The sequence below is a fragment of the Seriola dumerili genome, unplaced genomic scaffold (genome assembly GCF_002260705.1).
Source record: "Seriola dumerili isolate Sdu_G_001 unplaced genomic scaffold, Sdu_1.0 BDQW01000110.1, whole genome shotgun sequence".
Taxonomy (NCBI): Eukaryota; Metazoa; Chordata; class Actinopteri; order Carangiformes; family Carangidae; genus Seriola; species Seriola dumerili.
This window is the reverse complement of record NW_019174365.1, coordinates 888933-914372: the sequence shown is the minus strand read 5'-3', so window position 1 is coordinate 914372 and position 25440 is coordinate 888933. Positions and strand designations below refer to the sequence as shown.

The window sequence follows — 25440 nt, the reverse complement described above, 5'->3', positions numbered from 1 at the left end:
TTCATCATGTCATTTCAAATTTGGGGGTAATAGAAGCACTGTATGAAGCCAAAACGTTTAGGAATGTGTCGCTGTCCAAGTCCTGTAACTGCCAGCAAAGACTCCAGGTCCACTTGGGCATCATTTAGTCCTTATCATCCATGCTGGATTAATAGATATTTCAGGCTTTCTCTTTTTGGCCACATCCATCTCATTGGAAACAGAAAAGGTCAATCTCATGAGTCAAATCGCTGACATGTTTAATAGTCCTCTGAACAGGCTGCAGTGAGTCATGAAGAATGTAATCTCTCTCCCTGAAACTAGGTTTGAATGTGGATCATGAATGTACTTTTCACTGCATGTGTGGGCTAGGTCGAGTAGAAACAACATGTGAACGAATTCTCTCCATCTTCATCACATGCATCTCTGGCACTTCACCACAACTCCTCTTGACCCTCACCAATCAGCTTAACTTTCACACCACGCTACACTCTCTCACACACTCACACACACCATTAGTAGTACAATCTTTTGTCGACGGTATAATCACCTAACTCCACTGAGCATGTCATTCCAATTGCCATGGTAATTAGAAGGCCTTGCTCTGACTGACAGTAGTGTGTATGCCTGTGTGAAAACCACAGCAAAAATAAAGGATAGTTTTGCTTCTCTATGCTGTATTCTCATCGTAAAAAGCTGAAGCAGAACAAAAGTTAAGCTATTGACCACCTCCGCTTCTTTGCTGTGTCATTATGATCAAGTTATTTGACAAGAGGCATCCATTTATTTTCTAGATGCTAAAACTGAACAAGAGGTTACTTAGAAATTTTGAAGAGCCCACAGATAGCAGCACCAAAATCTGCAAGCTGCCTTTAGTGTGGCTGTTAATAGCTTGGGATATTTTAGGCGCTAAACAGGAGTCTGCTGAGGTACAAACTTGGCTTTAGCCTCAATGCCTGATTGGAATTCCTTCCAAAAAGCAAATAAAACAAATAAATTAATTTAAAAAATAGCCTTCCTTAGAGATTATAGCCACAAAACTATTACTATTACCCACAAAAGCCTCACATTCACATTACATGTATTATAAGGATAATTTTGTTTGATTACAACTTATTTTTTGTATCTTTGGCAGAAAACACAATGATCAGATATGCTGTTGTATGACGTGGAGCTGGATTATCTAAACTGATTGTCAGTAAAAGCATAAGGGAGCACAGCCAAAAATGTTAGTATGAGGCATGATGTCAAAGTTCTCACTTCCGATTAGGATTTGTTATCCTCCTAAACCTGTATGATCATCTGCTGCTGTTATGGCCAGCCATGATTTTTTTCGGAAATGTTGGCCTGTTGGTTGCTCAGCTGAGTAACTAGGCTTTTAAATGGATTGCCATTACATTTTCCACAGGCATTCATAGTCCCCAGAGGATGAATCCTCATGATTTTGGTGTCTTTTCCTGTATTGAAGCCAATGCCTTTGACATTTTTTGTCAATGAAATCTAAAAATCTAATAAGGTGTAGAAAGAGACTGGTGAATGGAGTTTGTATGATGACGAATATGCAATGAAGTGGCCCACAGAGTGAAAGCAGAAACCCCCAAAAGAGTGAAAGCCAATCTGCATGAGATTTACCCACAATCCGACTTGTTGGCATGCAGTCCCATCATTTGGCATCATGCTGCATTATTATGTAGGCACAGACTAAATGCATCCCTCTATCACCAAGATAATTGAAGATAATTTCTGAGTATCATCATGCATTATTCATAAAACGAGGTTACATAATGATAGCTGTTCAAATGAAAGGTGTAATTAATTTTTCATACACCTGAAATATAATTCAGAAAAACAATTTAAGTTTGAAGAACCTATATTAACAAGGTCAACAATTATATTGTGAACATCTAATTAATAATCCTCCAATTATTAATAGACAAAAGACAACACAGACAGCTTAATCACAAAAAGCCAAATTTTCTGCTCTAGCACACAACAAAACAATGTAGTGTAGTTTTACATGCAGCTCACTGCTCCCTCAAACACCACAATCACTGCCTGGCCCACATACAAAAAGGAATGGTTGCTCTCTGGAATAGCAAATCCTGACCTACTCAAAGAAAATAAATGGCATGTGCTACCATAGCATTGAACTTTCTCTAAATTTAGCACATATATCATTGAACAAGTGTTAATGCACTTGCAAAAGATAGTTTTGCAATTAGATGTCACCGGTCCACATCTGCTAAATTTGCACAGGCCCAAGAAATTGCAGTTAAAGGGATTTGTTCTGCTTTAGTCCATTTCAAACCTAAATCAGCCTCTGGTCAATCTGAAATCAAACATCTGCTAAGATTAACTATTCGAAATTTGCTGTAATTTTTACAGCTCTCTTTTTAAGGGTCTTAAATATGAGGGCTACATGCATGATGCAGTACTAAAAGGCTTTAGCTACATGTCCCATGGAAAAGTCATTACCAATAAAGAACAGCATTGTTTGTGTATTGCAATGTAGCACTAGCTCTAGTAACATAGTACAAAATTATAAATAAAGAATGAAGTGTTCTAACTTAACCCTTGGATAGTTTGGATGCTACAGGAAAACTTGGGCAGGCAACAATGGTTAGATGCTTTAAAGGAGCTATTTTTATGTTTTGCTATTGCTACATAGCCAACATTAGCATTAACAACCTTTTAGTTACCAGTCTAAAAGAAACTTAATTTGTTTACTCACCAAGAGCTGTATCCGGCAATGGAAGGCATCACCAATGTTAACTGTTGTCTCTATCACATCTTTGCTTCCACTGAAGTTAGCATGCTAACCAGCTAGCCTCGGCCCATCTTTTCACTTTCTGATAGCTACTCACTGTAGCCTCCAATCTGCCCTGAAGACGTGGCGCTGCTCAGAGAGCGTATTATAACTTTTTGTCTTGTAAACACAGCGATGACCGAAGCTCTTGTCAAGCGACAATCACAATGACCCACTCTAAGCAAGGAACCACATTCAGCGACAGAGAAAACATATAAATAGCTCCTTTATTTTTGGTATTTTTTAACAGTATACTTCACTTTTTCAAGTGAAAACCTGCTGCTCTTGCTCGAAAGTCTGATAACATCTTGGCTCCTGCAGGATGAATGTTTTATTTTGTAAGTAATCATGTTTTAATGTAGTTAGCTACAATAAAGACATGTCCCTTGTCTATTGATTTCCAATGCAGGTAGTGAGCTAGCTAGCCAGGCTTACTAAAGTTAGCAGTTTACACAAAGCAGATACATGCAGTTTAATCCATTCCTTACACTGGTGCTCTTGTGTTTTTTTTGTTTGTTTGTTTTTTTGTGTTTGTGTTGTTACAGCTGAAAGAAGACACCACCCTCCAAACTCTTTTTACTGAGTAACACTCTTACTAAATCCCCAGGCACCCTACCACACAAAGGCATTCACAGCTTGGCCTGCCATTCCTAGGTAGCTGCTGAACTATGACTGGACACTCGCTGTTCGAGAGTGCGGTTTACCAACCTGTCTATTGTCAAAATACACCAGAATGTAGATCCGTTGGACACTGTAAGTGTATGGTTCAAATACTAATATCCTATGGCTCATTTCCTGCATTTTATGTGGAGCGCATTAGGTATAATTAATGGTTATTTGATTGGCTGTAATCAATGGCTCTGAGCATAAATCAGCTGTGTTTTTTTTCCCCAGACAGTTTGACAAACCTTTCTGTCCACAGACCAGCATTCCGTGGAGTCAGTGTAGAAAGACAGTGTGTGTGTGTGTGTGTGTGTGTGTGTGTGTGTGTGTGTGTGTGTGTGTGTGTGTGTGTGTGTGTGTGACCTCCTCAAGGGGACATCCTGACATCATCCACAGTGGCGGTGGAGACATGATGCTGTCACAACAGGCAGCGAGGGGGGGCTGGCTCGGTGTCACCAGCTCTGACACACTGGGGAATGACCCATGCTGGAGTGTGACAGTAACGGGACAGGTCTCTGGGAAAGGGATGGGTGGTGGGGTGGGGTAGGATAGGGCTGAGTGGTGGGAGGCTGGTTTGTTGAGGATGATCAGAGAGACAAGGCATGAGACCAGACAGGATGACTGTGTCAGCATGGATGGATACAGCATTGTTTGGATATTTGAAGTAAAACACAGTTCTGACCTGACAAGTAAAAAGCTGTGTTGCATTTTTAAACATCAGTATATACCACTGTCAAAATAATAATGACAGTTTTGTGAAACCAAATGAACAACTGTCAGCCTCTATTGATTATTATTTGCAGTTTACTTCAAACAATAATAGCCTACCATATTTTCCATAAACCCTTTTTTGTAATTTGTTGCGAGAGACAGAAGCTTGCATTCTTCTCAAGATTATTTTTTTGATTTTTTTTTAAGTATAAAGCTCTCATTTTCTTTGATTCTCCATGCAGATAATAAACTTGTCACTTGGTTTTATTTCACACGTTTCTAATGAGGCTTTGCCACTCACTTAGTGGCTTCAGCATTATGAGGGTATGCGTACACACGCTCAACCAATTAATCTGAGCCTATTTAATCTTTTGGGGCTCTGCCCTATAAAAAGACAGAGGCAACAAGACTCCACCATGCATCTAGGATTGCCAGCAGACATTGTGCAGACTGTCCAAGGTGTCGAGGCGTAATCCACCATTTGAAGACATTCGGCTAAATGGTGCTTTCCAGAAGCAGTGTGGGGGAAAAAGGTGTTGATCCGGTGACTTGCTCATTTGGCTCAGTTCTCTCGTTTCTACAACGTCTGCACTTTCATGGGGAGTTTGGAGGAAGTTTGCTTTTTTGGCCGCTTTCACCTAAAATGTTTTCTGCTGGGGTGTTTAGGAAAAAAACACCCAGTGATATATTCCTCTATCCCACAGTCTGAGCTGCTTTTCATTCTTTAGGTCCTGAGGACCCTTGTGAACCTACATTATTAGGCAGGCCTCTCCTGAATTGTTGCCATTAAGTCTGCCCTGCTGACTCACATGATTTATGTACCTTTCAGTCTATTTCAAATATGCTCTAATAAAAAGAGATCTGAATCACACTCGCTTTCGGGCAACAATCTGCACTTTGCCTTCAAAATCTTTAGAATTCATTTTGAAAAACTGATCACTTCTGTATTCAGAAATGACTCAAAGATTGTTGCTTGACTAAAATGTAGCCATTCACTAGATTTAAAGTATTGACAGTGTGTGGGGGCTGATTTTGTTTCTTAGAGTTCATTTAGGTCAAGAATGATTCAGCCAGATGTCTTCTACCTCCCACCACATAAACAGAAGAGCAAGGAGCATGTCTCTCTCATACTGTGCACTGTGTTAAGTGGAATGCACAGCAAAGTGGAGGCGCACACAATAGAAATAGATTGTCTAGTGCCAACCAGCTTTGCAATGGTATATCACATACCTGTGTGTTGGAGCCTTCTGTAGCTACTTGTGATTTCTAAATGTCTTTGCACAGCTTTGACAGACTCGATCAGCCACCAAGTCATCCTGTTATTATTTATTGGACATGTTTGGTCTTTACAAGGTTATACACTACGATGCAGGACTGGTTGTCATTTGGAACTTTACTTTTTATGTTGAGATATTTAATGGTTTTCCACCTGAACAGGGTAGTCAGTGGGCTGATCATGTTGTATTTTGGTGTGGTGTGTGAGGAGTCCAAATGCAGTCTCTACACCAACTGGTAGAACTTATAATATAAAAGACATATGAGTAGAGAATAACATTAATTTTTACTGTGAAAGTTGTTGAATTCTTTGTGGCAAATGGTCACACTCCATTTTACCTGCGCCAGAAAAGCCAACCAACATCATTTCCTGGTGAAGACCACCTGCACTGTGATGATAAAAAAAAATGCATGCGAAAATACCACCAGCAGACTAGCTGGATTAGATGGAGATGGAACAATAAAAAACACAGGGTCAGAATTAAAAAAAACTCAAAAAAAATTCACTGTAAAAAAACAGCTATGAATAAACAAATATGTTCACATGTAATGTTCATTCCAAAGTGCTCATTGTGCTGAAGTCGATGGCCAAGTGAAGAGAGTCCTAATGAAGACCCACAAGTCATCATAGAGCTTTCACTGTGATATGCAACAATCATTTCTTTAGTTTCACCAAAAGGCTGCTGCTGCTTTAAATATTCAATCTGTTGGTTGGTACAATTAAATAATCCGGAATAGCTTGTTTCTCCACGATAAAACCACTGACACCCAGCTCTGTGGCCTCTCTTGCTGTGCTGCCTCTTTCTGTCTTTCTTTCTCACAAATGATTTGGCTGCGTATTTTTTAATAGGAGAGATAGGATCCTCTGTTTTTCTGTCTACTTAACATTTCTCCCCTCTCTCTTGCTCTCCTCCCCCCTCTGCTTGTCAGAAAAAAAAAACTGTAATAGAACGATGGAGCATCAGCATTCTCTAGAGGCCAATGGAGGGCATAACATATTCTTTGTCGAAATGTATTCATCTCTCTTTCTCTCTCTCTCTGTCTGATCTTCTCACTGTCTGCTTCCTCTCAATACAAGATAGTATAGTATTTATTGCAGAAATCATCCTTGTGCAGACTGAACTATTCTGAGCTATCTTTTTTGAATGACTGACTGGTGTATTTGTGTGCAAACAGGAAGCAAATGTGAAAACCTGCAATGTGGCTTGTGGGTAAGTAAAGTTATTGACACACCCTAAATTAACCTAGTAATTACCCTTAGGACTTCTGTTCTTTTCTTTTCTCTCTCTGGTTGACATAGCAACAACACAGTAAAAACATAACAATTTTAACAGTGTTCTGTGTTTGCTTTCATCTTCCCAGTAAAACCTTAATGCCTTAAAGTACGTTTTCCTAATGTGTTAATGCTTGCCTTTGTTCGCCTATTCACTTCCACACACATCACAACTAGGGAGCAGGTGTTTCAGTGCATCAATTGGACACTAAAGACAAAAAAGGTAGATTTTATTTGTACCCAGGTCTATGTAGCCGACAATGCTATTTGCACCCCAGATGGAATAGCCAATGTGGCTATTTACACATGGCGGAGAGGCTTTCTAACGCATAGTTAACGTTGAGAAAGGGTCAATTTTAACCCAAAACATGATCTTTTGCTAAACCTAACTGAGTAGTTTTGGTGCCTAATGCTTACCAAACTGCGACTGAAAACTGAATCGCATTTTTTTTTTTTTTAAAACATTATAAGTAGGATACACATGGAAATCAAATCCCAGTGTCCTGGGGAAAAGTCATATGCTTGACCCAGCACAACTCCTTCCCACATGTACTTTGTCACTGTTTAAACTACGTCATCTGACTTCCTGAGGTCTTTCTGCCATAGCGTCTAATAAGCACCTATCGGCAACAGGCGTTTAGAACACCACTTGGTATATTGCCCATCTTAAATGGTGCAATGCAAAAATTTGCGCCATCCTGTACACCGTTTTTTAACGGCGCAAAAAAAAGGTGCTTAGGGAGCCATGGGGCATTTCGAACAGGTGTAAATAGCCGAATCGCTGTTATGTGACAATTTTCACTCAGTTTTAAAATAAACACTCCGAAAAAAGAATCCAACAAACACACAAACAAATAATAAAAAACAAACCAAGAGGTCTAGAGCTATTTAGAGAAATCCCTCCCTCCTGTGGAATGTGTTTGCCATGAAGACACAGCTATTATACTCTTTCCTACAGGGATTGGCTGTGATGTGAATGTTAATTTTGATTATGTTGTGTGTGTAAGTGCTGAGAAAGGAAATGTGATACAGGACTGACGGTCTTTGGAATTTGAATATAATGCCATTGGGGATCTTGGGATGTGTTTTTGTTTGATATGTGTTTAGTGACATCAGTAAACACACAATTTCAATACTGGAATTTCCCCAGTGTTGTCTTTCACTTTTGATTCAAAACTATTTAGATATTTATCATACTTTCAGGCTAACAATTAACACCTGAAATCCCCAGTTTTCTTTGTTCTTTTTTCTCAGTGCCCTGCAGAAGTTGGGAAGTAAATAGAAGTTGATGAAGCAGACACTGAGCGGGATCTAAAGGTTAAATGCCTGAAACCAGCGGTGCGCGCACTGACTCACAGACTAGACTTTAATGATGGACATCAGTTTCATCCTCCTGCCTGGTGTTTACCTGTTCTTCTAAATGCTTTTGGTTTAACTGTCATTATCGTTGCCCGATCCCATGTCCAATTGTCAATGCTGTTCCTTTTGTCTGATGTTATCTCTGTTTCACTCATCTATCCTCTTCCCTTAAAGTGCCCTGAGGCAGATTTGCACATGCAAAACAAGTCCAGGTGGTGAGGGTGTGTGCATGACTGTATGTGAAGCTCAACCCTCCTTCATTCCTTAGGTCTTTGGAAATGTTCACACCTCAGAGTCAGTTGTCACAGGTGACACCACAAGTCACAGGTCCTGCTGGGACACACTCACCTACCAGTCAGGAAACATCTCATTTATACCTCTTCCTTGTGTCACAGGTAAGGCGTTTTATGTTTATCAGAATTGTTAGAAATAAAATAGCACTATAAATGAATTTCTGAATTTCAGTTTAATTTGAGATGAAAACTAAAAGAAACCAATAGGACAGAAGATAGTGTAATAAAAAAAAAATGGGACAGTAAAAGGGCAAGAACATTGTTCATTCTGTTCCTTTTCTATCACACAGCAAGGCAAGATCTTGTATGTCAAGGGAAGAGCTCAGCCCTGGCGCATACAAAGGAATGAGATTTATGAAGATGGATAACTTGAAGCGGTGCGAATAAAACCACACATGGATTGCTTGTGCTTTACACCTCTGGCAGATGTGTGTTACCTTGAAAAATGGAAGAAATGTTGAATGTACAAAGCCAGGATGTGCGAATGACAGAAAAAGAAAGAAAAGCAGAGCTGGGAGGAAGGAGAGAGAGAGAGAGAGAGAGAGAGAGAGAGAGAGAGAGAGAGAGAGAGAGAGAGAGAGAGAAAAAAAGCCACACACAAGAGAACTTCAACCCCACCTTGTTAACGAGGAGCATTGACTCATACAGACAGTGCAGTGTCTGCGGATAGAAAAGTATTTGCAACTAGCTCAGCCTGTAGAGCGAGTCACAGTCAAAGATCTATCACTGTGTCAGATGAGGTGGTTACATATACAAGGTGCTAGATAAAGCAGTAGACATAGTGGAGATCTGCACAGAAGATCAAGAGAATTTATACAAGTATAAAGTGATAAGAGTCTAAGAGTTATGTTGGCATGTTTGGACATACCGCGCCTAACAACCTCACCTGTTTGCAAGATGCTGGGAATGTTTATGGTTGTTGACTTCCCCCACACTGTGTACGACTCTTAATAAAGCCAGGAGCATGCGCTGGAGCAGTATCTGCGTCGCACCGAGTAGATATATTGGAATCAAATGCCTCACATAACCAGCAGTTTCTCACTCGAGAAAGCATGATACGTCTCGTCTGTCACAACAAAGAGAAAGACAAACACGCCGCAAAAGAGATAGACGAGGCTGGCTGCTGGTGGCAGGAAAGGCAACACTGCAATCTAGAGCAAAATACGACAACAAATTGTGGTCCAGCTTCGCCATCTCCCTGAGACAAGATATGCTGTTGTCATTGAGGGTTTCTTTTCCATCTATTTTGTATGAAACAGAAATCTATCGCTCTATATGTGATTTTGCGAAATTTTTATTTGGTATTACATGAAGAATTACAGCCTCTCCTCAAGTTAAAACTGAGGCACAGGGTGAGGCAAATTTTAAGATTAATATCACCGGTTGTTGTATCCACTCAGACGCAGAGATAAAGTGTAGGTAAAATCAGCCGTGATTGAAAGTGTCAGTGGCTTTCAGTAGCCTGTGTTGTGATTCTGAAGGCTTTGATTGAGTCAAGTTTTTTCATGCTGTGTAATTTAATAGTCAGGAATGCTGGATGAGAGAGAAAATAGCAACTGATTTGACAGCTCAATATGTCTACAGTGATGCCGAAATGCTGAAGGAAAGTGTTTCCGAATTCAAATACTTGGGATTAGACGAGGCGGAATTGAAACGGAACAGTGGACAGCGAGGCTGTTATCCAACTTGTTCGCTGTCAGGCCGTGAGCATTCATCAGAATGAGATGTAAATGTAGAGGAGAGGCATTTTTTCTTCTTTGTTGTTGAAAAGAAATCCTTGAGAAATCTTAACCCTTTTGTAGCACAGCACACCCTCCTTGTGACTACACTATTAGAAAGAGGATGTTTGCACACCTCCCTCAACAGTTACACCTGTTGCTCCAAACCTCCCATCCCGATCTAAATCCATGAGTATCTATTTGATTTTAGAGCTCAGTAATTCTGTGATGCACATACATGCACGCGCCCACATGCAACTGCCACTTCATTGAAACATCCACTCAACTCTACAGAGAGAGAAAAATAACAAGAACACCCATCACAGCTCCATCTTTAAAGTCTGCACACGATCAGACCATTAAATCCACATGGTAATATTTTAACTTAAATTCCCTTCACAAGTGAAATGCTGTCCCTTAGCAGTCCTTTGAAGACTGCGAAAGGCATTTGGGATTACAGAGATGACTGTGGCTGCCTGATCAGCCACACTGTTCAAATAGCTGACTATTGAGAGTATTAGTTTGTCCTTTCAGCAAAGGGCGGCTCCGGTGATGACTTACTCATTGATGTTCAACCAGTCAGTATTGAAACGGTGGCTCTGTGCAAATAGAAATAAGGTATGACAGGGAATATGTTTGTTTGAGAACAGTGTCTTGTTTGTTGTTTCCTCAGAGGTGATCACCATTTTAAAATTGTTGTTGGTTGTTTATTCTGCTTCTTAGGGTGGAGGAATAGCACAATATTTATAGTCTCACTGATATGAATGTGGAAAATAATAGTTTTGCATGTAAAATGTATTTAATTGTGTATATGTATGATACTGTAACTCAGTATCTACAGTCAATACAACTTATTTTGCAAATACATAAACCTTTAAAAGGCCATGCCACTTATTTTCCACATCAAATTAAGTTAATTTGTCATGAGGAGTACATTTCTTTGTGTGGGAGTTGCTGTATAATGTCTCCTGGGGCTTTAGTGGCGCTTTGTCAAGTCTGTAAAATGGTCTGATGATGTCACAGTGATGTCTTCTGGGTTGTGTCAGCTTGGATTTGGACACTATAGATTCATAGCAGAAAGCTTGCTTTATAAACTGGCGGCATGGAGTTTGAATGATGTGTGCATTTACCAGACAGGGTGGGTATGACAAAACGCACAATCTAGTTTCATTATGGGAAATGTAGAATTAAGGATTTGTTCCTCTTTACCAAAATTTAGGGACGTAAAGTCAGGATATCTGAGCTGCTACATTGATTTTGACCATCTTCTTTAAACCTGTTGTGGTTCAAAATCAATGGAGTACTTTCTTTACACCCAGGTGCAATTCTTGCCTTATAAAATAAAATGAAATATACGAAAATAAAATTGTGCAATGTTTGTTATCTAATGAATAGAAAGGTTTTAGCTTTTAAGTGCTTGCTGCTATCCTTTTTCTAATCTACTCTTTCTCTTTCAGCTGCTCAAGGTCAGCTCACCATCCCACCAATTCCACTTGCGCTACTGAAGAGCTCCTCCATCTCCCTCAGCCTCCTTCGTTCCCTCCTCCACCTCTTCGGCAGCAGTCATGAACTGGTCTGCATTGGAGGCCCTCCTCAGTGGGGTCAACAAATACTCCACCGTGTTCGGTCGCGTCTGGCTTTCCATGGTCTTCGTCTTCAGGGTGCTGGTGTTCGTGGTGGCAGCCCAGCGGGTGTGGGGCGATGACAGCAAGGACTTTGTCTGCAACACGGCCCAGCCGGGCTGCCTCAACGTGTGCTACGACCACGTCTTCCCCATCTCCCACATCCGCCTGTGGGCCCTGCAGCTCATCTTCGTCACCTGTCCATCACTGATGGTGGTCGGTCACGTCAAGTACCGGGAGAAGAAGGACTCGAAGTACACCGCCTCACACAAGGGCGCCCATCTCTATGCCAACCCAGGGAAGAAACGTGGAGGGCTGTGGTGGACGTACCTGGTAAGAACCAAGTAATGGAAGTTCATTTCTGGCTTTGCTGGAGATGCCACATGTAGAGAAAAAAAACAACAAAAAACAGATCCAGCAGTGCTTTGGCCATGACCAAACTGAAGTTAGTCATTCTTAGAAATGTCAAAAATAATTGCCATGGATGAGTGGCTAGGAGAGTGAAGAAGACACCTGTGTAATTATATATTATTTGTTTAGTCCTCATCACAAGAAAAACAGCTTTGACAGTTTCTTTTGCAGCTTTTGCCCCAATCAGTAACAGGTTTTTATCATCCCTCCAAACTGGACTGTAGCTGTATGAGTTAAAATCTTGCAATGGTTGATTTTCTTTTCTCTTTTTGTTATAAATCGAGCATTAGGTCAAAAAAGCATAATTTCTTCTGAACTCAAACATGTAGTGACTGAGAAACCACTTGGATATTGTGTGATGGATGGACAGGCAGATGTACTTTTCAGTCATTCATTTTAAACTTGCTGAAAAATGCGTCTCCCACTTTAACCATCACTCATCTTTTCACAGGCGAGTCTGATTTTCAAGGCAGGCTTCGATGCCGGCTTCCTCTACATCCTCTACCATGTCTATGAAGGTTATGACTTGCCCCGACTGTCCAAGTGCTCCCTGCCGCCGTGCCCCAACACGGTGGACTGCTACATATCCCGACCCACCGAGAAAAGGATCTTCACCCTCTTCATGGTGGTTTCTTCTGTCGTCTGCATCTTCATGTGTATCTGTGAGATGGTTTACCTCATCTGCAAACGCATCCAGAAACTCCTTAAAAAGAAGATTCAGGCAGACAGGAGGATGTTCGCAGAGACTCACGAGATGGCGCCGCTGTCAGCGCCCAGGTCAGGGTTCAGGCCCAATTCACCCATCAGAGTGGATCCTACAATATCCATCCAGAACCTCACTAACATCAAGGCTGAGGATGCGGCAGAGAAAAAATAATATGTCAGCAGCTATGTTGAAAAACTGAGTTAACTACCCAAGGTGCCAGAATACATGATGAACTGCAGCTCGCCGCCAAAGAGATATTCATCAATTCAGGGATTTCTAAGACAGTGGTTTGTGAATACTATCATGTTAAATGACTTTCTGCAGGAATGCACACCTGATGCATGCAAATTAAGCAGAAGAAGCTAAAAGGTTATGTATGTGTATGAATGCGTGGATGTGTGCATGTCTGTGTTTTTGTGTATTCCTATCATCCAGTAGGATCAGGTATCAGATACTTTGTAAATAAAACTGCTAAAAGTCTAAAATGTTGAAAGACCCCATGTGATGTAGTTACAGAGTGGACTTCCTGAAAATACACACTGCTCCCTAACGTATAAAACAAAATAAAGTACAGAGCACTTCAGGTGTGACACAGTAAACTGCAGAAATCAGTTGAAAAGTTTTTGTTCTCAAATATGGAGTATGATGGAAATTGTCCTCATTATGCTTCAAAAGTTACTCTGGCCCTTGTTGACATTTTGTGTCCACACACAATTAAATCAGAATCGCTCAATGAATGTATGACACGTGTATGCACTAATTCATGCCACTGAAATATGACACCAAACATCTTTTTATACCCACACATTCTTATTAATTTGTTTGTTTGTTTAAAAAAAGAATGAAGTCAGATTCTAGATAATATATTTTGTTCTACATTTTGTATTTGCTGTTGTGATCTATAAAGTAATTTCACTAAAATATTTAAGTGTGTGTTCCTTTTGTTCTTTTTGAAAAAGAGACATGAAACAATGTATAGTTAAATATGTGAATATATATATATAAAATATATTACATCCCATACAACACCAGTGCATTATGCATTGGTTTCTCATAAGAATACTATAGTATTCATAGATGTCTATTAGATTAAAATAAATAACTGAAATATTATGTTATCCCAGTAGACTCTATAATTATTGCAGAATTAAACAGTGCGTGAGTAACTCACTAATTATTCGATGATATATACCAGAGTTTTTTATTTATTTATTTATTTTTATTATTAATAATTACATTACATATTCAAAGTAAGGCACAAAAGAAGTAGACCAACATAATTAACAAAGACAGACAGCAAATATGCACAGCGCCAGGGGTGATATATACAAGAGTTATGGACATAACGTATCTGCTCTGTCGTCAACACATTTCCCCTCCATCGTCCAATCAGGGACAGGGGACGCGGGTGCGGTTTTGACAGACCCGGAAATGCACCAGTAGTTAGCCTGAGCCGGCCGAACGTTGCTGTGTCCGCCTCCGGGGCTGCGTTATTGAAGGAAGTGGAGTTAGTCTGACATGAGTTTCCACTACGGCCAGGTAAAGAAATATTGCCCTTTGTGTTTTGTGTATGTTAGTTATAATAACCTATTAGTATAGTTTAAAACTGTGTTATCGTCTTGATATAACGTAGGCTAATGCTTTATTCGATAGAAACACGAGTAACGTTAGCCATTTCATTTGTGTACTTTGGCTAGCAGGGGATTGGTAAAGTAAAAAGATTGACAAAGGTAAAGTAATCTATTATATTTCACTTAACAGTAGACAGTTTTGCTTTATGCATATAAAAATTGCTTTGGTCAACAATGTGTCAATGTTAATTATTCCTATTTTTAGTTTGACGCCAGCCTTGGTTAATTTCATGTGGAAGCCAGTGTAACTATTTCTTTAGCTAAAACGGGGCAGATATGTACCGACATATTCACATACTCTGTCCTAGTAAAAGTAGCGATACCTCCATGTAAACATATCCCACCACAACTTAAAGTTTCTTACAGTTTAAGGGACAGTGCAGAAGTTTCGTAAGCACAGTGTATTTAAACTTAAAAAGTAGAAAAACCTAGAACGGCCCCCTCCAGATTGTTATATGTGTTGCTTACTTTGTAGGCCTGTAGTGAGTAACTACTTTGAATTGATATCAATTATCTACTGATGAATTTCTTTTTGGTTGGTTGATTTGTCAATTAAATGTCACAAAATGTGGGGAAAAAATGCCTATTACAAGTTCCCAGAGATCACAGTGACGTCTTCAGATGTCTTGTTTTGTCCAACCAAATAGCTAAAACTCAAATGTATTCACACTATGAGATATATGATAAAGAAAGATCCTCATATTTGAGAGGCTGGATCTTGGGATTGTTTGATTTTTTTTTCACTATCTTTGCCTGAAAAATAACTGAATGGTTCATCAATAATCAAAATAGTTATGAGGATTTTTCTCTCAATGGATTAATCCACTAATGGTTTCAGCACTGATTCTGCATATACTACATAGCGTCACGATTTTGTAATCTAATGACATGTTTTGTAAGTAAAATCTTAATCTGCAGGCTGACTGTAGCTGTCAGATAAATCTAGAACAATATGTATTTCTCTCTGAAATGTACTTAGTGGAGTACAAAGTTGCACTGGAAATATTCAAGTAAAGTGCAAGTTCCTCTGAACATAACTAAAGTACAGCTTGAGTAAATGTACTTTTAACCACTGGGTACTTCTATACATATAGTTAAAGTACTCTGTATATCTCATACGCTAAACCTGTTTGTTCTTTGTACTTATCATATAGTCTCACTGAACTTTGCCATTATCTCTCACTGTAGGGCTATCCAGGAGGGGGCAACCCACCCCCAGGGGGGCCATATGGGGGAGGCCATGGTGCCTATAGGCCTGCCCCCTCAGCTCCATACGGAGGTGCTGCAGGTCCACCAAGAGGTCCTTATGGTGGTTATGGAGCCCCAGGTCATGGAGGGCAATATGGGCATGGACCAGGGGCTGCCCCCAGTGGGCCTTATGGGGGTTACGGGGGACAGCCTCATGGAGGACCTTATGGACACCATGCTCCTGCAGGTAACTATAGGCTGAGACTGGAGCTGTGGAAGCATCTGTGGTTCCCTTCGCCTGTGGGAGTTGGACAGGCATATTCTAAACGTGAGGAGACTGCAGATAGGCTCTGATTCGCCTTCTTCATCGCTTCTCTCTCGTTTTCGTCCTCTCTTGCTCTCTGGTGGGATGATGGATAGAAAATGACTTACGTTCCCAGACAGTCATGTAGAGACAGGGTTCAGTTTGTGCCCCTCAGCAGGATTACACGGCTGGAGTGATGACTCCAGTAATACTGAGTGAGGGCTAAACGGAGTAAGAGACAGATGGGTAAAGAGTGTGTTGTGTGTGTGTGTGTATGTGTGATTACACTGTTTCCTGTAGAAGCTAAGCCGAAGTCAGAACCTAATAGCCTACACTGCCATCACTCCCCACAGGGACCAAATCCATCAGGGTCTGGCCTGAAGTGTCACCTGTCCCTCTCTCCCCATTCATTTCTCTGACAATCAGCCCTCCCTCCACTCCGCCCCTTGTCTAACACCATATTTTCCAACTCTCCCTTCCTTTTTCTCCACGTATTCGGGTAACAGCCTCTTGTCCGGACACATTTCCTTCTCACTAAGATGACTTTTTCTCAATCTTTGACCCTGCCTCTACCTTTTTTCACATTCAGTGCCTGATGAAAACACTTAGCATGTATTACTACGGTTGGGGAGGTACTAGCTAGGAAGTATTAGGGGGGAGATTAGCTATTATCCTTTACTTGAAGGACAGTACATTATTAAACATCATTATTATGCATATTATGTTTAGTATTCTTATTCTTATTCTAAAATTATAATGGTTTTTCTCATATCCACGGTTTCTTCGAGCAAGTAAAATGCAGACACCTACTGCCTTTTGTTAACTCCGGCACATTTAAAATGTACTTAGTTGTATGAATTATATTTATATATGGCATGTCAATTATATATAGAGTATATTGTGTGTTACAGTCATTATATACCATACTGTTTACCAGACTGAGTCGAGCACAGATGTATTATTTTTTATGATCAAGTTTCTGCTTGATGGAGTCAGCACAGCTTCATCTGTCAGACGGTGGAAGTGTGTTTCTTCATCTCCCAGTAAATAAACAATTATTTTGCATCAGAACGAGGCAGATGCTTCATTTCTAAGAATCTTCAGTCTTTTTCTCTTTTTTCTCCTTCTTTCTTTTACTACTTCTTGTTTTCATATATTCTCCTTACTCCTCAAAGCCTGAGAGCTACAGTGAAATAATAATAAGTGGTAGAAAATATAAAGATGGAAAACAATAAAGAGAATAAATCAAACTGGTTGGCTGAGACAGATTGAAGGAGAAGAAGAAGAAGGAAAGGTAAACAGTGTTGGAAACAAGAACATGCAAAGAAAACAATCTTCAAGTGATGGCTGTCTTCAAAGACAGTCTGAACCCATCTCTCCTCTCTCTTCACCATCCCATTGCTCTGATTTTTTTCATCTCTGTAGGTAACATTCCTCCTGGTGTTAACCCAGAGGCGTACCAGTGGTTTCACACTGTTGACACGGACCACAGCGGCTTCATCAACCTCAAGGAGCTGAAGCAGGCACTTGTCAACTCCAACTGGTCGGCTTTTAATGACGAGACCTGCCTCATGATGATCAGTAAGTCATCCAGCTGCAGCCAAATGAAATGCTCAGTGGAGTGTGAGGTTGCTCTCTGCTGATGAACTTGTTATAAATGTTTTGACAGTGTTTCTTGAGGCTGAATGGCACAGTGTTTAATTTAGTGAAAATAGTTTCAGAGACCTCAATGGCTACAGTGAAGGGGAGGGGAAGGTTATTGAGGAAAAACAAATGGATAAGGGAGTGTTGAGGAAAAGAAAACAGGGTGGTTTTATATGTCAGCAGCCTCCTCAATCTCCCATTCTTAATAGAAATTTCTTCTGTTTCTAAAAGGATAAATTCAGGCAACCAGGAGTCAGCCTAAAAAATGACTGAGCCATGTTTGTGTTGTTGCCTGTTTTTTGTGTGAGTATCTCCAGTTGCGTTTGCAAGGCAGTGACTAATGTCTACCATTACCATAATGAGAAATGTGTGACTTCTGTGTGCTGCTTTTAGATAGCATAAGGAGTAGATCCATGATGATGGAGGACCGGCTTGCTGGAAACATGCGGATGATGCACCTCGCAGTTTTGCTCTATTTCAAAAGAATGTGCAACAATAATAAGTGAGGGAAACTGTCCGACTCATGTTTGGCTGAACACACTGTGTTTTTTTTTAATTTTCTTCTAGACATGTTTGACAAGACACGGTCAGGTCGAATGGACGTGTTTAGCTTCTCAGCACTGTGGGACTTCATGCAGCGGTGGAGAGCGTTGTTTCAGCAGTATGACAGAGACCGCTCAGGGTCTATCAGTGGCACAGAGCTTCACCAAGGTATCCCTGTTTGTGCATGTTAAATATGCTACAGTTAATTTGGATGTGTCTGTATAATTATGTTTTAATCTTGCAACAGTAAGACCAAAGGAAAACCCAAATCTTTCAACGGAGAAACAAGAATTCACTCCAGTCTTGTTTCTCTTTCCTCCATCACCCTCCTCTCCTCAGCCCTCGCTCAGATGGGCTACAACCTCAGTCCCCAGTTCTCTGAGACGTTGGTGCAGCGCTTCTCCTTCCGGGGCGGGCGACCCGGCATCCAGCTGGACCGCTTCATCCATGTGTGCACCCAGCTCCAGAGCATGACGCAGGTCTTCAGGGAGAGGGACACGTCCATGACGGGCAACGTCCGGCTCAACTATGAGGATTTCCTCTCTGGTGCCATCACCAGGCTCATGTGAGCCACTGACAGTCCTCTCTGCACTGCGGATACACAGCATCATTCCATGTTCAGGTCATATTCTGCTCAGTTTTCAGGCTTCTCCCATAAGTGCCCCCACATCTTGGTATGTATGCAGTACAGCCAGTCCACATTATTCCATGGCTTGTTGCTGTAAATAAAGCTCTTGTTAAGGCAACTAAAACCTTTACTGCATTAAGGTTACACTCCAAGTTCTTCTGAGCAGTCTTACCATAGATGCCTTGGTGATAGTGACAATTTGCAAGTCTCTTGTTTACTAACATCAGCACTGAACATTGGACTAGAGGAGATAAAAGAAAATAAGTGAAAGAATGAAACGAATTCACTATTGATAATTGCTCTGCTCCTACAGTAGAGTACATGCATTTGTCTGTATGACAACGACTATGATATATCTGTGAATTTCCTCACATGCAGCATTTACATGGCACTGTGCCATTAAAACATTACCCTTTTAAATTCATATATATATATCAGGGGTATTTCCACTCTGGTTGCACATTGTATTGAATATTGCTTTTGTTGCAATGTGTGTAAAAAAAAAAAAATGCATGTTTTCTAATACCTGAGTTATACTAACCTCACATTTAGTGGAGTGCTGCTTTTAAAGCCCTGTAACTAAGTCATTTGGAGTGTTTAGAAAGAAAATGTTTCTTTGTTTTTTTGCCAAATTGCTTTCCTGTAAGCCAGTATCATCCATAGATTAAAAAAATATATATATCTGTGACCAAAACATAAAAGACCCAACGCAATGAACAAAGCAGGTTCTCCATGATGTTTGTCACTTTCTCCTCAGTGACTCTGGGGCCAACATTGTAACAGATAACACACACCACTGAGGTATACGTTATATTCTGATTGCTGAATATGCCAAAACGGTTCTTAATGCCAGAAATAAATAAATGCTTTTGTATCACATTGTGATTGTATCATTTCCTCAATTGACAACCATTCACACTAACGAAAAAAAAACACAGTTCCCTACAAGAGTTTGGATATATGAAGCTACATACTGCGTGTCGTGTTTGATCTGTATCTAACAGGTTCATATTGTGTAAAAGCAGCCATACCATAGTAACACCAGCAGGCTACTACTTTACTGTCAATGCGACAGATATGGTGTGTGACATTTCTGAGAGCTTGGTTTGAGGTTTCTTCTGTTCAGTAACTGTAAGTACTTAAACTGAGAAAAATAATTTCTGAATTGTTATTTTATTTTATTTTGAATTCTAGACCACACTCATGACCTTTGACCTTTTTAAAAAAAAAAAGAAAATTGGTTACTCGTTTCTCCCTTTGTAGGACAGATTGGCTGCACAAAAGAGCAAAAGAGCCGGTTTTCCCCCTCCACATCTGGCGCTTCTTTTCCTCACCATCTGTTACTCTGCTTGATCACAGTCTGTGTCAAGAGTCCTCCTGCTTCTCCTCGTCTCTTTCCAAATCACAGGCAATCTATCAAATCCTCTGGTGCATCCTTTTTGGTCATATCTCACATCCATCTCGTCCTTACTCCTCTCCCTCCATCTTAATCTGAAACTAAATTTAGCTGTCCTAGGTCCTTAAGCACGCTTTGAGTCATATTCTCCTTGCCATCCACCCTCCTCTGTTGACATGTCACCTGAACATGGAGGTAGTAAAGTGTCTACACTGCTTTCAAAAGATTGAGTTTGGGGACTTCCAAGTGTGGCCAGAAGTGCACCATGCTTGAAGGTTTCAGCCCATAGAGAGTCGTGCAGCAGACTTCCTCTGGCTTACGTGATTCAGCAGTGATTTAACCTAAATCCTGATTGTCATTTCCTGTGTAATGAGGAAATTTCCCACCACTGACCAAGCCTGACATCTGTAATTAACTTGGGCAAACAGAACAGGTCTATGGGGCTTCAGTTAGGGAGGATGTGACACTCCACTCTGTCAGCCCCAGTTTGTTATTTGGACTGATAAGCCGGTTGTATTTTTACATAAAAATCTTGGCTAGTGCAGCTCTAAATCTCATGTACTAATAAACAGAAGCTGATGAAATAATCCTGGCATTGCTAAGGTTGGTGGTTAAGTAGAACTGGCACTAGTAATGTTGTTTTCCCGCGGGGAATGAGCACATTTCACTTTATCTGACAGGACTGATCAAATGCCAGTTCTGGCAACTACAAGATGGACAGCACAGAGGGAGGAATCATTTTGAAGCATGAAACGTAATCACCCACATAGAATCCTGTTAATCAACCATTACAGCAGTCACTGGAAGTAATATTAACATAAAAATTTGGATATAGGACCCTTTTTTTTTCTCTTCCTGTGTCTTCACAAATGACCAATAAGTCAGAAGTGGTCATTGCTCCTTGACAGGCTGCATTCCAGCCACTATAGATCAGCCTTGCGCCCAGCATTGGTATAGTTTTAGCTTTCAGCGTCATCAATCATACAGAGCTTTCCAAAGAAAACTTAATGATTCACTTCCCAGAAAATACAGTAGAATATTTTTTTTCCATTACACGCAACTCTGCTGTTTATGGTTTCCCACTGGGTGACTGAAATGGACACAGTTTCTCTGCATCCCTCAAAGGCAGTTTATGTAAACAAAAGCAAAGCCCTTGTGAAACGGTTTGTGTCTTTCAACAGTATACCAAGCCTATGAAAGTGTCTCTGTCTATATATATATGCCAAACTGTGCTTTTAAAAACTAAGAGAAACCTATCTTGGCAGTTGAGGGGGTTGTGATCCAAGAGGGGTAGCTCACTCCTTGTCAACATATGACACAATACTGGTGACAGATCTGTCAGCCTCTCATGAGAATTTCTTGAGAGGAGGATTCTGCACAAGAATGCCATCGAGTGTTTGAACACAGAAAGAGATGGTATTTTTATGACTCCCAGTGCAATGTGTTATGCAAGAACTCAGCTCCCTTTGGCACAAATATAGTCATAAAACACATGCTTTTCAGGTTGTTTGATTATAAAGTATTTGATACTTCAACAGCTTAATAAGACATTTTAAAATAAAATTTGATTGTTTTTCCTGTGGCAAAAAGTTGTTTTGTTTCAGGTGTCGAAAGCCATTCGAACAATTAATTACTTTATAAATGTTGCAATTCTGTTATATTAACTTCATATGTAATCTGAATAGTTTCATTCTCTTTGGCATTGAGTCCACATTTTAATTACCTTCGATTAAACATACATATGTTTTTTATTGTTTATAAAGTAGGCTAATTATTACTAAGTGTCATACAATTTATTGGTACCAGCCACTATCAGTACCAGCAATAAAAGTAGTTATTGTTGATTCCCTTTGTGTTAACAAAAATGTGATGATTATTTTGGCATTCCTACTCTCAGAGTAGTGTAGCACTTGTATCACTAGGCGGCGCTGAAACACTGAGGCAAACGTAGATGAAACCTTCTTGGCTACAACAGAGCGAAGCTCACCAACCAATGAGGATGAACCAGGAAGGTCACAGACAGTCGGGCGGAAGTTGCGTCGATCCACTGCTGCATCAACGTGCTAACGGTAGAGGTGAGTGAAGACTAGTGAGATAAACTAGTGTCATTATCAAACTCTTTGAGAGATAAACATAGACACAGGCACATTTCAAGTAAACTCAACGGGTGGAGTGTGGAGTGTCATTGCTAGGATTAAAACGTTAACGTTACTAATGTTACCTGTTACAAACAGTTTCTTAGATGACATTGTAACGCCACATAACCCAGTACTTGAAGATAGCCTTTTGAAAAATATTAGCTATAGTCTAATATTTTAAGACGATATGTCACTGCGTTCGTTTGAGCCCAGCTACTCGCCATTCATCGGTTAGCTTAACAGTTAAACCGACGCGACGCCGCCAAACCCCGTAAGAAATTAGGCCATGAAATTTTTCCTGCTCATGTACTAAGTTAACCAAACGAAGTGGAACGTCAATCAATAACTTTTACGAATCGCGGAGAACCCCTTTTCTATTCGGCATGCATGTGACACACGAGCAAAAAAGCACCTTACCACAAAACTAACTTTTGTAAATGTTAAACGTTATCGTAACATGAAGCGTTCATACATAAATATAAAGTTATGCTGACAGTGGAGAATACATTAGATTCCTTAGGGTGTTTCAGCAGCTTACATTTGAGAAATTGTACTTTTTGGACGTAGTTACTGTTAACTGCTCTGTTGCGTCATTTGTTTGTGTGCATGCTATGGCTATTTGTTGTTGGTTTGCAGCCATAGACTGCTAAGAGAAGGCGAGGAGGGCATGAGAAGGACAGATAGGCCTGCATATTTCACTGAGTATAAATATGGTGACTACAAAAAATGCACATTATCATTACATGTATGGGTATGCTCTATTTTCACATGTTAAATACATTTTTTTTAACTCATGGGTTGGCAAATTTGGCAAAGAAAACTACACTCTTGTCTTGAAGACGATTATTACCTGAACTATTTTTAGGTTGGTTAAACTCACTCTTTTCTCAACTGTGTTTTTCTTACGGTCTCAACAGCAGACATGTACTTTCATGCTGGTAAAAGCCTATTATTAAATTCAGTTACATATTATGCAGCAGTACATGATTTGATTTAACTGTCAGAATCAGGTTGGAACCACAAGGGGGAACCAATAGAGAAGAAATGTTTATTACAGTTTAAATGATCAAATCAGAACTAGTGAGGTAAGATAATGTTTTTTTTTGTGAATGAATGGCCCTTAACTATTCCCTCCAATTATATTACTGTAATTATGATTAATGTTAGCTAAAACTCACTTAGTCTTTATTCTGTCTTTCACCATAGAGCACCTGGGAGCCAGAGCAGTGTTCAATCATGTGGCCTGTAATGTGGACAGCACTGCGGACCTATGCTCCTTATGTCACCTTTCCTGTTGCCTTTGTGGTCGGAGCAGTGGGCTACCACCTGGAGTGGTTCATCAGAGGGACCCCGAAATCTCGAGAGGAGGAGAAGGGCATCCTGGAGCTGAGGGAGGAGAGGAAGCTGCAGGAACAAGTGGGTATGGACAGCACACAGGTGCTTAGCCTGAAAGAGAAACTGGAGTTTACACCCAAAGCAGCTTTGAACAGGAACCGACCCGAAAAGAGCTAACCAGCTGCTGGTGGTAGACACTCGTGTTTGCCCTTTCTCAGCAGGAGGATAAGTGCACTGGGAGCAAAAGGGGTGAACCAGAGGGCAAAAACACTTATTCTTCCAATTCAGCGCAGCCATACATCCTCACTCCTGGCCACCAGAAAGAATCAGCTTGCCTGTGTTAACTTCAGACACTGTCTAGAAACAGGAGGGTAATTAAAAAACATATACTCTGTCTTGTATCCAGTCAAATATAGCGTATACGTGCTGTACGTGGTTCTCTGACCTTCCACTTGATGTTGCACATGCCTGTTTGTGCGTTATAACAAATAACTAAATCAAGTCACTGTAATTACAACAACGTGAATATGGAACCTTTGGGTGTTCAGGCTTTGAACTGACTACAAGGTTTGAATTTGTTGTCAGCTTGTCCTCTGGCTTCAAGTAAAGAGAAACATGGTCTGTTTTTATTTAAATCTAGTTGTGGCACTGACACAGATTTTATTGTGACTTTATGTTGATATTTCTCGCAAACAAACGAATGTCATGTTCCAAGCCTGACGCACACAAGTGTTTCTGTCTTTCTTTAATCTTTTCTTTATGTTAAGAAAGAATGTCTGATTGTGAACATGAAAGCGGAGGAAGAAAGACAGGTCTTTGTTGTCTAGCTCTTTTTAATCTCATATATCGTTTGATGGTATGTGACAAAATAAGCCAGCAGTGTGGGAGGTCTCTCAGGAAGTTTAAGCTGTTAAGTCCTGTTGTCTTGAACATCTACACGATACTTTCATTTTAGAAAGTCTGGATTTTTTTTTTTCTTTTTGGACACTTGAAGTTTTAATTGTGTATTACTTAAAAATGTGCATAATAAAAGAAATTTGTGTTTATATGCTGAAAGTGCATGTCCGACTGACCACTCAGTTAATGGTCTCAGTCACGGATCATCTTAGGGAAATTTCCTCTGTAGATTTATTGCAACAACATCAGAAAACTTTTAGTTTCATTTTTTGTCACTTGTTTTTCAGAGGCATTGTTTCACATTCACATCTGAACAAATATCAAATCCCCCTTTATTATGAAACAATAATGCTGGCAAGGACAGAAAGTAACATCTAAGACCAAGGAAGGAAGTAATGACTCTGCTCAAGGAAATTATTTGAAAGAGAACACAGTAGACAAAGCGATGATAAATGGGGAAATGAACAACCTATTCACCTTTTGGAATTTGACCTCTGGCACAAATTTGAAGAAAAGAGGAATCCATTCTGAAAGTTCAGCATTGTTATTTTGTCGGCTAAAACACTGTTTTTCATATGAGGATGACTTGAATTAACTTGACTTGATTGTTTGACACATGCCTGGATTTTTCACTTCTTCAAAGTTGGCTTTAAATTGACCTGCGGCTGTGGTCTGAGCGGCAAATCCTTGAGCTTAAAAATGCAGGTTTATTCCCTGTCAGCTGATTCATGACCCAGAGTTTTAAAGGTGAACCCGTGTAGTCTCAGATACAAATTACCCCCCCCCTTTTATTTATTTATATATATATATATACTGATAAACTATTATAATTTGTTGTTTTCACAATAAAGAGTACCTATACAATGATAGAATACACAGCAAAATAAAAGAAATAGTTTAATAAAAGTGTATTTTCACAT

The 25440-nt window shown here is 40.1% G+C and overlaps 3 protein-coding genes across 3 annotated transcripts; all 3 read left to right on the top strand.

The window, feature by feature from the left end:
• The first annotated feature begins 8374 nt into the window (after positions 1–8374).
• LOC111223225 (gap junction beta-4 protein-like) lies at positions 8375–13707 on the top strand. Its single transcript, XM_022747290.1, has 3 exons — positions 8375–8461; positions 11535–12032; positions 12562–13707. The coding sequence occupies exons 2-3, from the start codon at positions 11643–11645 to the stop codon at positions 12985–12987; spliced, it is 816 nt and encodes a 271-aa protein (XP_022603011.1). The 5' UTR covers positions 8375–8461; positions 11535–11642; the 3' UTR covers positions 12988–13707.
• Positions 13708–14269: 562 nt separating this feature from the next.
• Positions 14270–19633, top strand: pef1 (penta-EF-hand domain containing 1). Its single transcript, XM_022746905.1, has 5 exons — positions 14270–14355; positions 15636–15882; positions 17365–17520; positions 18151–18294; positions 18466–19633. The coding sequence occupies exons 1-5, from the start codon at positions 14335–14337 to the stop codon at positions 18693–18695; spliced, it is 798 nt and encodes a 265-aa protein (XP_022602626.1). The 5' UTR covers positions 14270–14334; the 3' UTR covers positions 18696–19633.
• Positions 19634–22182: 2549 nt separating this feature from the next.
• smim12 (small integral membrane protein 12) lies at positions 22183–24669 on the top strand. The gene is made up of 2 exons (XM_022747361.1): positions 22183–22225; positions 23495–24669. The coding sequence occupies exon 2, from the start codon at positions 23525–23527 to the stop codon at positions 23798–23800; it is 276 nt and encodes a 91-aa protein (XP_022603082.1). The 5' UTR covers positions 22183–22225; positions 23495–23524; the 3' UTR covers positions 23801–24669.
• Positions 24670–25440: the final 771 nt, after the last annotated feature.